The sequence below is a fragment of the Alligator mississippiensis genome, chromosome 4 (assembly GCF_030867095.1).
Source record: "Alligator mississippiensis isolate rAllMis1 chromosome 4, rAllMis1, whole genome shotgun sequence".
In the NCBI taxonomy this organism is placed as follows: domain Eukaryota; kingdom Metazoa; phylum Chordata; order Crocodylia; family Alligatoridae; genus Alligator; species Alligator mississippiensis.
Window position 1 is genome coordinate 237,751,759 of NC_081827.1, and position 12,472 is coordinate 237,764,230.

Below are 12,472 nucleotides of genomic sequence, written 5' to 3' on the forward strand. Positions count from 1 at the left end.
TAATGAACATCAGTAACAGCAACAAGTATTCCTAGATAAAAGAAGAGCATGTTAAATCAGCTGAAGTGGAAAAAAAGTATAACATAAACCATGATATAAAGCTGTACATTATACTTGTATTTTGAACTCAAAATGCCTAGGGCCATAACATGCAAGTACATTTTATAACTGGTGTGATCTACTTATACAGATGTCTATGTTAAAAAATAAAAAGTATGATAATGAAACACCACAGACTACTGACAAATAATATAATATACTGGCACTACTTGGGAGTACAAATCTCTAAGAAAGATTGCACCACGAGCACTGAATACTAGAATTTCATTGGAAATTTCAGAGTAAGATTAACATCACTACTTGCAGTCTTTTAAAAAGAACAGATATTCTTGTGAAGGTTGTATTGCTCTCAGGCTTCCATTAGTATGCACTCAGATTCTAAAGCAGAGAAAACTGGTAGATACATAGATAATATTGTATTTGCTTGCACACCACATGCACCCGTTTCTTCAAAATTTCTTTGAACGCCTTCAAGAGAAATCTGGATGTTTACTTTGCTGGGATCCTATGACACCAGCTGACTTCCTGCCCCTGGGACAAGGGGCTGGACTCAATGATCTTCTGAGGGTCCTTCCAGCCCTAACGTCTATGAAATCTATAAAAATAAGCCCTTCAAAACTGGGGTGTGCATCTTATGCGGGAAACTCATTTTTCCTTGCTGGACTAGAAGCACAGAGATGCTGTGGTAGAATGTCTCTTGCTTCTATGTGGCCCAGCAAACAGAAGGGGTAGAGTCCAGTGTTAATCCTCTCCCAATGGCTAAGAGACTTGGAGTAGCTATAGGCACACTAGATGTTGGCACTGTAGCTGCTAGCTTGTGCCAGAAGCAGCACTTGAGCTGGCTCAATGAATTCTACATGCAGTTGGTAATATCTCGATGAGGCTTGTCGCATGGAAACAACATTTTATTATTTACAGGAATTTATATAAATAACTATTTACAGCAAGGGAGTAATGGCCTTGCATATTGTCCTTGAAAGGGTCTGGAGCCTTGCCTTGTTGCTGGGTCCTACTATACAAGGAAGTTCCTGCTGCATCACTTAAACCATCTCCTGGGATGCTGCACTTCCTGGACCATTGTTTCCAGAAGGACGTGGTCCATGTCACACAGTTAGCCATGACTCTGGAAAAGACTTTCCCCCTATATTCTGTCTTCCAAAAACATGATGCAGGTCTTATTTTTGGGGGTGGGAGGGAGGGGGAGGTTGTGGTCTGTAAGGAAGTATGGTACTGTAAACCAAGTTCTACTTAGTACCATTTTTCAGTAATATGGAAAACTGCATCTTGAACCACATTACTACGCTCAAGACGATGATAAATACAAATCTAATTGCTATACTCGGTTTTCATACATCTATAGTATCAGCAAAAGGCAATTTTCAACTTTGCGTTCTATACAAAGCATTTTGGAAAGCATCTGATCCCATCACAGATGCAACAAGAGTCTTTTCAAAAAGAATGAGTTAAAGGGCTAGATTCTACACATTGCTCTTATCACCTATTTTCAAATCTTTCATCCATTTGCCTTGTGTTTATTTCTCTCCCCTTTTACTATTTAAAACTTGATTCATACCTTCTCTCCTGCATCACTGAATCAAGGGCCTGGGAAGAAAGTACTTCACTCAATCCTTTGAGTCCTCTATTTAGCAAAGCATTAGCACGTACTTCAGTCCAACCCTACACAGCAAAACACTGACAAGAACACAACCTTTAGGTTGGTGCTTAAATACTTTGCTGAATAAAGACAGATTGGTGCATCACTGCCAAACTGAGGGCTTTCAGTACCAAGATGAGATGCTGGCATTTCACCTTCACTACATCCTAACTCAGGGGTGACCAGATTATAGCCCTGTGACATTCTCTGACCCCTGATGTGGCCAGGTGCACCTCTGAAAGACACTACTAGAGTGCTCTAACACACCTTCAGGGGCACCCTTCAGGTGCAAGCCCCCTGCCATCTACTGCTTGACTGCCAAAAACAGACTGAGATGCTGCAAAAGTCACCTTCCTGACTATGAAACCTCAGCTAAGCCTCTCACCCAGGCCTTGCCAGCTCTTAAAAGAGAGGATTTCTGCCAGCTAAAAGAACTAAACTGTTGTCTGATCATGTGCTCAGAGAAGATGGTTCCCTCTTCTGGAAAAGAGGTTGGCCTGGACGGGCAAGTGCTCTGAGATCCAAATTAACACTGACAATAGGTGAGTTAGATAACAAAAGCATTTATTATAAAAACAAGAACAAGCATAAGAAAATTGTAACCACGTGCTGAGATCTAGACGGTGCTAAAAGAATAAACAAACAAAAGAAAATATCAGAACACTAACCTGTTCTTATCCCGCACCTTAGATCCAAAAAAGGCAGTTTCAACTCAGCCATCTAGCTGAGGGACTCCAATGTTTTCCTGTGTCCCAGGAAAACTAGAGACAAACCTAACGTTCTCAAGTACAATTACAACTGAGGACAATTTATTATCTGGCTATTTACATACCTCCCTCACTAGATTCTCAAGGAACCTATACTATGCACCTAACTTCCTGCTCCCCCAGAGGTGCATGTTTACCAGAGCAGAAGTCTTTCCTGGTCTAATTACGACCAGGAGAATATGTGCATCCTTTCAGACATGAAGAATCCAATATCCTAATTATCCTGTCTCGCACTTAGTCTCTCCACTCTGAGAGATGTCCTCCTCTCAGTCACTTGAATAGCCAGGTGTTATTCTTCTTTTGCAACAAATTCATGATGATCTGGAAGACCCTGGTTCCTGTGCCGCAGAGCAATTCAGCAAGGGAGATGAGTAAACAACTCACGTCAAACATTAATTCTCAACAATTACTGTTCTTCGGCCATTTAGGCTTTGTATCTCTCCTAGGTGCCAAAGAAAGGCATTATTTATCACTTGGAAACCAGTAGTATCATGTTGCACAAACCTGAGTCTCTCGTAATGTATAAAAAATACATGTTATATCAAATACCACAATGCATATAAACAAAAGGTCAATGAGGCTAAATAGGGCTTGACACTACCTACAATATCTGTAGAAACTATATATGCCATATCAGTAAAACAAACTCAAGAAACCACCCCATGAGCCCCACAAAGTCATCTCATCCAACCCAAGAGACTCTCCACAGTCCTGAAAATTTGGTAGCATGGTGAGCACCACAGTGTTAACTGCAGCGGCTCCCAGAGCTGTGACAATCGACATTGCTGTTGCTTGCCCTACCACCAAATCTCCAGCCCTGCAGGTCAGGTATCTGGCATGAAACCACATTACCTGGCCCATGGGGCTGGAAGTTTGGTGCTGGGAAGAATGATGATTGCCATGGCTCCAGAAACCACAGCAATTAATACCGTCACCACCAAATTTCAGCTTGGCAGGTTAGATAACGCTGGCCTGCAAACCAGCCTTGTGCTTTGGATCCAACCCATGAGCTTGCCCTGCACTACTTGGGCCAGACAAGTTGGACACCACTTGCCTAACTGACTAGGTGTACAACGCATGTGGGTCCGTGGAGGGAATGACCCGAAGTATTAGTATCAGCATTAAGGCTGCTGTCAGAACTGTAATATTAAATGGGACTCAAGGTCACACCTCTGTGTACCTATACTCCAGAGATGCTCAGCCTGCAGAGCTGTGTGATCCAGCCTGTGGGACTCCCCAAAGGTCCAGCAATTTGGCACTGGGGGAGTGCTGGCAATTGATGCTGGTACCATTCTCCTACCACCAGAGCTTTGTGGGCAGGATGATGTAGCCCTGTGCCTGGGCCTGGTCTAGCACACATGGGCCCCGTGCTGGGTCAGCAGGTCCGATCTGAGCCTGTGAACTGGATCTGGCCCACAGACCAAACTCGTACCACTCATCCATGTGGTGGGGCCAAAAGGCCAGGCACTACTGCTATATTCCATTTCAGTGATGGCAGGTAAAAAAAAACCCAATGAAGGGATGGAAAATATATTTTTTAATATTACTTATTGCAGAAATAATAAAAGAGAGACCCTGCTGGTTTTAACATCTGTCATTGTCTTACCATATCCATTCTACTTTGCTATTTGCCTGACAATATAAACAGATACTATTAATTTAGAGCAAAACAAATATCAGTTCAGTTTAAACAAACAAATCAGCAGAAGTTAAAATGAGAGAGAGTGCACTACCCTGAATTTAAAACACTGAGACACATCTCTTCTCAGATACATCTCTTATCTTTCTGTGAATATTCATGTGCTGGTTTACACAAAGGATGAAATTACTCTGAAGTTTGCTATTAGTGTAATATTAATAGTAATGGAGATTGCAAAAATTTGTAATAAAGCAGTTTTTAAAATACACTGTGAAAGTGAGACACAAAGATAAAAATAATTTAATAAATCAGAAAACAGGTAGAATAACGATAAATGTTTGAATATAAGGTTCCTGGAACATGTTAGTTTAATTTCGTGACTGGGATCTAATCTAATCTGGGAAGAATTTTATCTTGGATCCCAAAAATCACAGATTCTGCCATACCAGGCTGAAGGGATTCTTGGGAACTGAAATAAAATTCGTCAGATCCTATTTATGCAACTGCATATATGAGACTGGTCCCTGATGCTGAGCTTCCTACAACGCCCTTTCAGTGAGCCGATATTCAGGAATAATTAAAGAAAAAAAGCCCTCACTCCCTTCCTAGCATATCTGGACAGTTTATTCTTATGACAATCAACAGCTCTGTCAAGACATTAAAATAAGTTTCTGTTTTAATTCAACAACAGCAAAACTGATTTCTCAAATGAGGATGCAGTTCTTAATTAAAAACAAAGTAAAAAAATCAGGCTACAACAATGTATATATAGCTACTGATAGACAGTACAGTGTAAACAGACATAGGACAAGAGTCATTACCAGCAACATTTCTTAAGACTGCTTTGGAAGCAAATTCAACTAAAATTAATTCAAACCATTGTACTTCTGAATGAGAGCCCCCAGTCATGGTTTTAATAAGCTTTAAACAACAGTAAATTTATACCTTTAATTAATCTGGTTTAGCTTTCCTGAATCTTCCTGTGTAGACAAACCCTTTGACATGTGAACAATTTTGTAGCTAGTCCGTTTGCCTATCACTCCCTACAAGAAGTCTGTCCACATTATTTCTATGTGGCATTCTGCACTCTACTGTGCACTCCTGAAAAAGTCCATGAGCTAGCGGAGGCAGCTTTCAGCATGTATTCTGAAATTCTATACAACCAGGTATTTTAAAAATGATGGTACTGCAGAGTGTGAGCAAGAACTTACAGTTACCCTGAAATGAAACTGGTAACGATATAATGCGAGTGACTGGAAAAAAGTTAGGTGTAGCTATGGAACTGCTTAAGAAATTAAGCAATAATTAATCAATAATTGCAATAATTAAGCAACAATCCACTTAATCAAAGAAAACGACATGCATGGTGGGCAGTTTTTGGAAAAATCAAATTACTCCAACAGCCTACCAAGAGTAGTGTCATTCACAGTTACACATGGCATAAAGAACTGGCATTGCCATGGAGGCTGGGCACTAAAACCATCAGAGATTCAGAAAGTGGTGTTCCTCTCAGCCAGCTGCTTGCTGCCTAATCATGTATGCCAAGCATGCAGTTCTTGCTGTCAAAGCGTCTCCATCTTGCTTCAGTAAATTGGGTTAGAAAATAACATTGTACTCAACAGTCCTCTCTCTCTCCATCTTCAATGGCACTTATGTAGAAGTAAGCACTTAATGCATGCATTTCTGAAGTAATTGTTGATAACTGTCAAATCCCCGAACGATGTGTCATTGAGTAAAGCATCTTTCCTCATAAATGGATTCTTTCAGTTGAAGGACTCTGACAATTTTCTTGACATTTTGCTGGCACTGAGCTGTGGAAAAGTTCACAGGCCTTTTAGAAGTAACTTCACCAGTGTCCTATGGAAAGGACTGATCAGTTCCCTTGCCATTTTTACATAAGGTCAACTTATATGTAGCTCAAAACACGTGCACTTAGGCTTCTCAGCTATTATGTCATTTTGCAAGCTAAGCTCAATTATTACTTCTTTTCTGATTTCTTCCTCACTCTGAATATCCTAATTTCTATCCGATTATAACGTTAAAATCTTGTTTTATTTTTTCCCCACCATATTCAACATTTTAATGCCTACTTGTATTTATTCTTTTGTTCTTGCTGGTATTTAGAACAACTTCACGGTTTATACTCATCTGTAAGACTTAAATTAATACGGTGTTAAAGATTTATTGTAGCTAACCAATGATGCTAAAAAAAGCAAGGACAAACATCAGCCACCTTTGGAAAGTTCCCCCAGCCGCTTATTTATCTTTACCCCTATTGTTTAAGTTCTTCAGCCATTTTTGATCCATGCTACAATGCTGGAATCCACCGAAATCTGGGTTACATTTGTTAAGATAAGTGCATAGAGTATCAAGTGAATCTTGTACATTCCTCTCATTTATTTTGTAGCTTAAAATATAAAAACAAATACTGAATTTGGTTTAGCACAGTTTGTTTGTTTTTACAACTGTATAGTCCTGATATATTTGTTTTCTTATTTTATTAGAGACTACCCTTTATACTTCCTGGATGTTAATTGCCAGCGCTTTTTTAAATACAGAAAAAAACTACAGAAGGAGAAATAGGCCTTTACCCAAGACTTCTCTACCATGCCTTGTTAAAACAGATCGTCTGACCTGCCCCTCTAATCCCTTCTATTTACTGCGAGTGAGGAATGGTCTACCCACTTACGGCCATCCATGACCTGAAGAAATATTTATTAAAGAAAAAGTGATGCTTACAAGCTGTTTTTCTTATTGAGATAAGTAGAAAACCCCGAGCAAACATGTGTTTTTGCAGTCTAGACTGCTGTGACAAAAAGAATCTCCATTTCAAGAGTGAGACATCTCAGTTCATATACTGGCAAATCATGACCCTGGGCTGCTTTTCTTCTTTGAATCAATTTGTCTAATAAGAAACTAATCCTTTAACAAGCCTATTTTGAAAAGAAGTCTTGAAACTATTTATTTTGACTGAATCTACATTTTTTTTCTGCAGCTTCTAGGGGATATAAAGATTTTACAAAGCTGTATGTATCAAAAGGCATGACGTGATTATCTATTATCTTAAGCTACAGACCTCTATCTGTGTACATAGTGACACAGACAAGGTCTCTGAAGATGAAATATTGACAGATATCAGAAATAGGATAGCAACTTCAATTAAAAATAGACATACACACGCACGCGCGCACAGCCCTGGTGTATCCCATCTGGAGATCCAGTTTACAACAGAAAGCAGGGCTGTCCAAATTCTGTGGCACAGGTGTCCCTTTCCCCCAGTACACTGCCACATTCATCCCCCTGCCATGAGTGCCTGCTCATTGTATTACACTGTGCTATATGCCCCCCTTTCCTCAGCCCTGTCGGTTATGCTGTGCCACCCCATGCCTAGAGCAGGCAGTGGAAGCAGAAGAAGGGAGGGGGAGCCCAGAGGCTCCAGCAGCATCAGGAGGAAATCAATGTGGGGAGTAGTACCTCAACCAGGAGGCCCGGGGCCACAAGTTAACTCCTCTGGGGCCAGATGTGGACAGTTGGACAGCCCTGATGTAAAGAATCAGATGGGATAGGTAATCCTTCCTGTTTTATCATTGCTTCCAGCCTAGACTACCAACTCTTTACAACATTAGTCTGTAAAACTTTAAAAGTATTTTGTTTAAATAACCACTAACTAGTTTTTAATAATGAAGTATCCACGGGAATGTGGTTTCACACAGACTCCAAATGGAAGCAGGAAGAGGGAGAGGACAGTTACTTCCAAGGAAGTTTGTGTGACAAACTGATCCATGAGACACCAAGAAAAACACAGTGAAAGAAGTAGGCAAAATGGGGTCAGGCATCTGAAAGAGAAACAGATAGACAGACACAGACATTCACCTGAGAAAACAAAGCAAGATCAAGGACAGAAAATGAACATGAAACTTGAGTTAAAACTCAACACAACTGAAAGAAAAATAAGACATGCATAAAAACATTAAACTACTCCATCTCTTATTCTATTTCCATTATTTTGAACTGTGGAAGGTAAAATGATAATCATAATTAAAAACCCAAAACAAACAACAAAAAATAAAAAACAACACTTCACACAACCTAAAACTTGACTCTCTCGGCCCAAATACAAAAGCAGTTTAGGGAGACTATTTAAACTATGAGTTGGGGAAAATCAAATAGGTTCTGAGAAGTGTTTAGATGAAAAAGATATGCCCTTTACTATTGAAAGAAACCTCCTAAACTACTGACTTTATTAAGTATTATATTGACTAAACAACTTCCATTCCAGTAAGTAGAACACATTTTGCATGCACATACAGACCCACATGCATGCATGCATACACATTCTTGTGTCCACAATATGTGTGTATCTTGCCAAGAGTGTCCTGGTATGAGTTTGAGTATTTGGTAGAGAACAGAGCAGGAGGGTGTTCTATTTTCCCTATTAAAATGACCCAACACAAAAATCTATTTTGATAATAGCAAACTGATGTCATTAGCTTCTAGACAACTGATTCTCAACCAGGATGCCATGGCACCCTCGTGTGCCTTGAGATCCTTTCAAGGGTACCATGCAGAGCCACGTAGTTTTAGCACTGTTAGGTATGCAAACATGATTCATAAGATAAACCCAGATTTTTCAAATAGGAATCCATAGTGTTAAAAACATTCTGACCTGCTGTGATCTGAGTTCTACACCACAGAAAAATTGCTCTATTATTTTTCTGTAGTCAAGAAGAGAGTGAAAGCTAAGAGCTGGCACCCCTCAGAAAATGTCTCGAATCTGGTACCTTGAGTCTAAAAAGGTTGAGAACCACTGTGTTCTGGACAGTCATCTCTGACTGCCACACTACATCTGGTCTAATAAAAGCTATCACATCTGCCCAAAGAACCTTGCCTGCCTATGCCACACTATAGGGCTTTTTGTTGAAGTAAAGCATAGCCCAGATACAATACTACACTCAGCAACAAAAGTTACTGCTTTGGAAGTGTAACAAGAAAGTGACACGAGAAAGGACTGCAATACACAAAGTAGGCTTATTCAAGTAGAAGCAGCTGAGTAGTGATAATTCCTTAAGTGCTGCAGTACATGAGCTCCCGTCTTATACTGTGCTAATGAAAGAGGGAAGGCCGTTCTAGCTGAAAACAGAAACAAATAAACCTTTTACAAATGACATCAGTTTACCACAATTTCTTAACGTATTACGCCTGACAGAACTGTGCAGATTTTAAGAGGCTGTGCATTTGTGTAGCAAAGAAAAGATTTGCCAGAAAACCCTCCAAAATGAGTGTAAAGTCACTATTCTCAGCCTGCTTTGGGGCCTCAACTCTCTATGACTGTCCCTTCCCAAAGTCACTTTTGTGAGAAAACTACCGACCAAACAACATTTCCCCCAATGGTTTTATGTACCACTGCAGAAGGAAATATGGCACATCCTGGTGTTTCATGTAAAAACAATGTTTCCCACAAATAAATACCCCAAATGAAACACTTAGGTATATGAGAACTGCTATGGGAAGTGCTGTAAAAATAGTTCACAGCACTTTTGTGGTCAGAAATGAGTAGGTTCCTATTAGAGAGGATATAAGTTGTTCTATTTTACTTGCACATATAAAAGGAAGTGAAGATTGGTAACAAAACTGTATCTTTATCATTCTAGCTGTAAAAGGTGATCCTAAAGCAAATAGTGAAAGTGTTAGATAGTACAAGGAAACTGCTTGGGCATACTGCTGCTGCTGGGTTACTCAAGATCAAGTCGTTGAGTTAAACTCACCTTAAATTATTCTGTTGACCTGATGGAATGACACTGTAGTAAACTGGCATTCCTGTTGTGGGCAATCCTTGATTTGCCTGATTGGGAATTATAACAGGCTGCTGATATGTCTGCTGGGACATTCCTTGGGAACCTTGAGGCATTGAAACCTAAAGATTGAGAGCATTAAGACTTACTTTCTTTTGCAGACAAGTTCTCCTGTGTCTCCTGATTACTCAATCATTTATATGAGTTTGTTAAAATATATCTAACCTTATACGATAAAATATACAGTAATCCCATCTTTTTTTTTTTTTTTTTTACTTGAGAAATAATCCATTCTAGAAAACTCCCTAATTTCGTAGCTAGTATTCTAAGGTTATCTGATGATCTTGTGCAATATGATGTACTTCAAGCAGATGGGACTGCAACAGATTTAACATTTATGTAATTAAAAAACGAAGTAAAATAATACAGATCTTATTAAATATGTAAAGCCATCAGGCTACATTTACAGCTTGAAATAGCTAAAACCATAAGCTTATCTATACAGAGGAAGGTAAAGCAAAGAGCTAACAACGATTCCAACAACTTATCAGGCAAAACTTTGTTTGGTTTTCTATACTCCGATTTCATTTTTGCTGTGATTCAGTGTATAACTTGTTATTAGTGAACAGGGGACTGTGAAGGTTGACTAAGGACCTAAACAAAGCAAGAAATCGATCTCCATACAACAGTATGCTATCACATTTAAGAAGAAAGTCTGATATTTTGCTTCGAGTGTCAAGGAAGAACCCTGAGCCAAATCTCTATTTGAGAACTAATTAAACTTATGTACTAAGAGTGATGGTATATCTTCCTCAGTTATTTAACAGACAAACTGGTGGTCTTAAGAACGTAGAATAGCAGAGTAGCAGTAGCAAAGATGCAGATGAACGCAGCAGTCTAAAATACAAATGCATAAAAACAAATGAAAAAACAATCTAGAATAGCTATCCAACTATGGAGACATGAGATGAATTGCTTAAAAATAGCAGGATGCTTTTCAACTTGTGTTGGAAACTCCTCTAGTAGCAAAAGAATAATTACTGAACTTTAAAAATGCCTGGTTCTTGGGATGTGTTGTCCACATCTGAATGAGATCAAATTCTTTAGCTAACTGTGAGTGTCTTCTTTCTTAGACTGCTTTAGTGTCCCACCATGTAAGGCAGGGGTGGGCCATTATTTTGGGCAGAGGGCTGCTTACTGAGTTTTGGCAAGCCATTGAGGGCCGTGTGACAGGTAGCCCAGGGCAGATAAATATTAATTTTCTAAATTTTTTTTAGGGGCCCCGCAGGCCAGATAGTATGGCCTGGTGGGCCGCATCCGGCCCCTGGGCCGCATTTTGCCCACCCCTAATGTAAGGGAATAAAGGGCAGAGTAGATCTAACCCTCTCTCAGTACCTTGACCATTACAGAATCACAGTGGGTAAGAACTGGTTGTGCAATCTAGGTGCACTGCACACCATGAGGAAACAGTTACTTTAAGATAAGCAACCATTTTCAATACTTCAAGTGATTATTCACATGGAATCCACCTGAACATGTATGCATCTCATGCACTCAGAACCAAATTTGATCAACTAATTTGGGGAAAATTTTCCTTCAGGTCCAGTTGACAGGACTGCTAGGATTTTTCAGCTTTCCTCTGTAGTTTGAGGTATGCTTTATTTCCTAGGGCCACCTGAACATAATTTTACCTAGGCCCCAACAAAGAATCAATTATAAAAGGCACAATGGGATCTGATCTGCAATCCCAATAATCTTGCCTCCTGCTATGCCACACATGCATGGCTGGCAATCGGTTCTGAAAGGCTCCAGGACACTCCCAAGGCTGGGAGCAACCACACATTCAATACAAGGTGTGATGGGAATCAGCCACAAAGTTATTATACGTATTATGTAACAGCTTAAGCATGTAGCCAGGTTACTACTTAAAATGGATTAATTTAAAGTACAATGTCTGCCAGAAGCCATAGTAAATTCCCTGCTGGTATAGGGGCCAGGACAGTGGCACTTCTATCATATCTGATTTTCTTCTTACGGCCCATTTTCTCATGCATTACTCTGAGATGACCCAGGAGTGATGAGGATTAAAGGAGAGCATTCTCTGGTAGTGGCAACTCTTGTGAAGCCTTGGGAGGGTGGCTGCCTATGGCACAGCTACCTGCCACCCACCTGCTACATTCCTTTAAGCTGACACAGAGAAGCACAGGGAATTGGGGAGGAGCGGGGGCCAAGAGTGGGGGGATTTTCTTACAGTGGCAATCCTCTGAGGGGTCTGGGAAGAGTTATAGTCTCAGGAGAATGCCCCTCCTTTCCTGCCAATCATCCAATTGATTTGGGGGGGGGGGGGGAGAGAATGGTTTTTCTTCCGGCACCGATGTAATGCCTGTCCATGGCCACAGAATTTGCCAGTACAGCGGATGTGTCCAGCATGGCCTGTAAGGAACTGAAGGTAATCCTTCTTAACTTGTGGATAAGCCACCTCAATAGCACAGAAAGAAGCAAATTTATCTCAACTCAAATAAAGCATATTTGGGCAGAAGTGCTTAGTAAACAGCCATGG

General features: G+C 40.1%; 1 protein-coding gene across 13 annotated transcripts in view; it reads right to left on the reverse strand.

Moving 5' to 3' along the window:
• Positions 1–12,472, reverse strand: part of R3HDM1 (R3H domain containing 1) — a 170,310-nt gene that overhangs the window by 21,679 nt on the left and 136,159 nt on the right. For all 13 annotated transcript variants that reach the window (XM_059727417.1, XM_019480431.2, XM_019480434.2 and 10 more), the window contains one exon: positions 9,886–10,034. In XM_059727417.1, the coding sequence (XP_059583400.1) occupies positions 9,886–10,034 (149 nt within the window). The remainder of the gene's footprint in view (positions 1–9,885; positions 10,035–12,472) is intronic.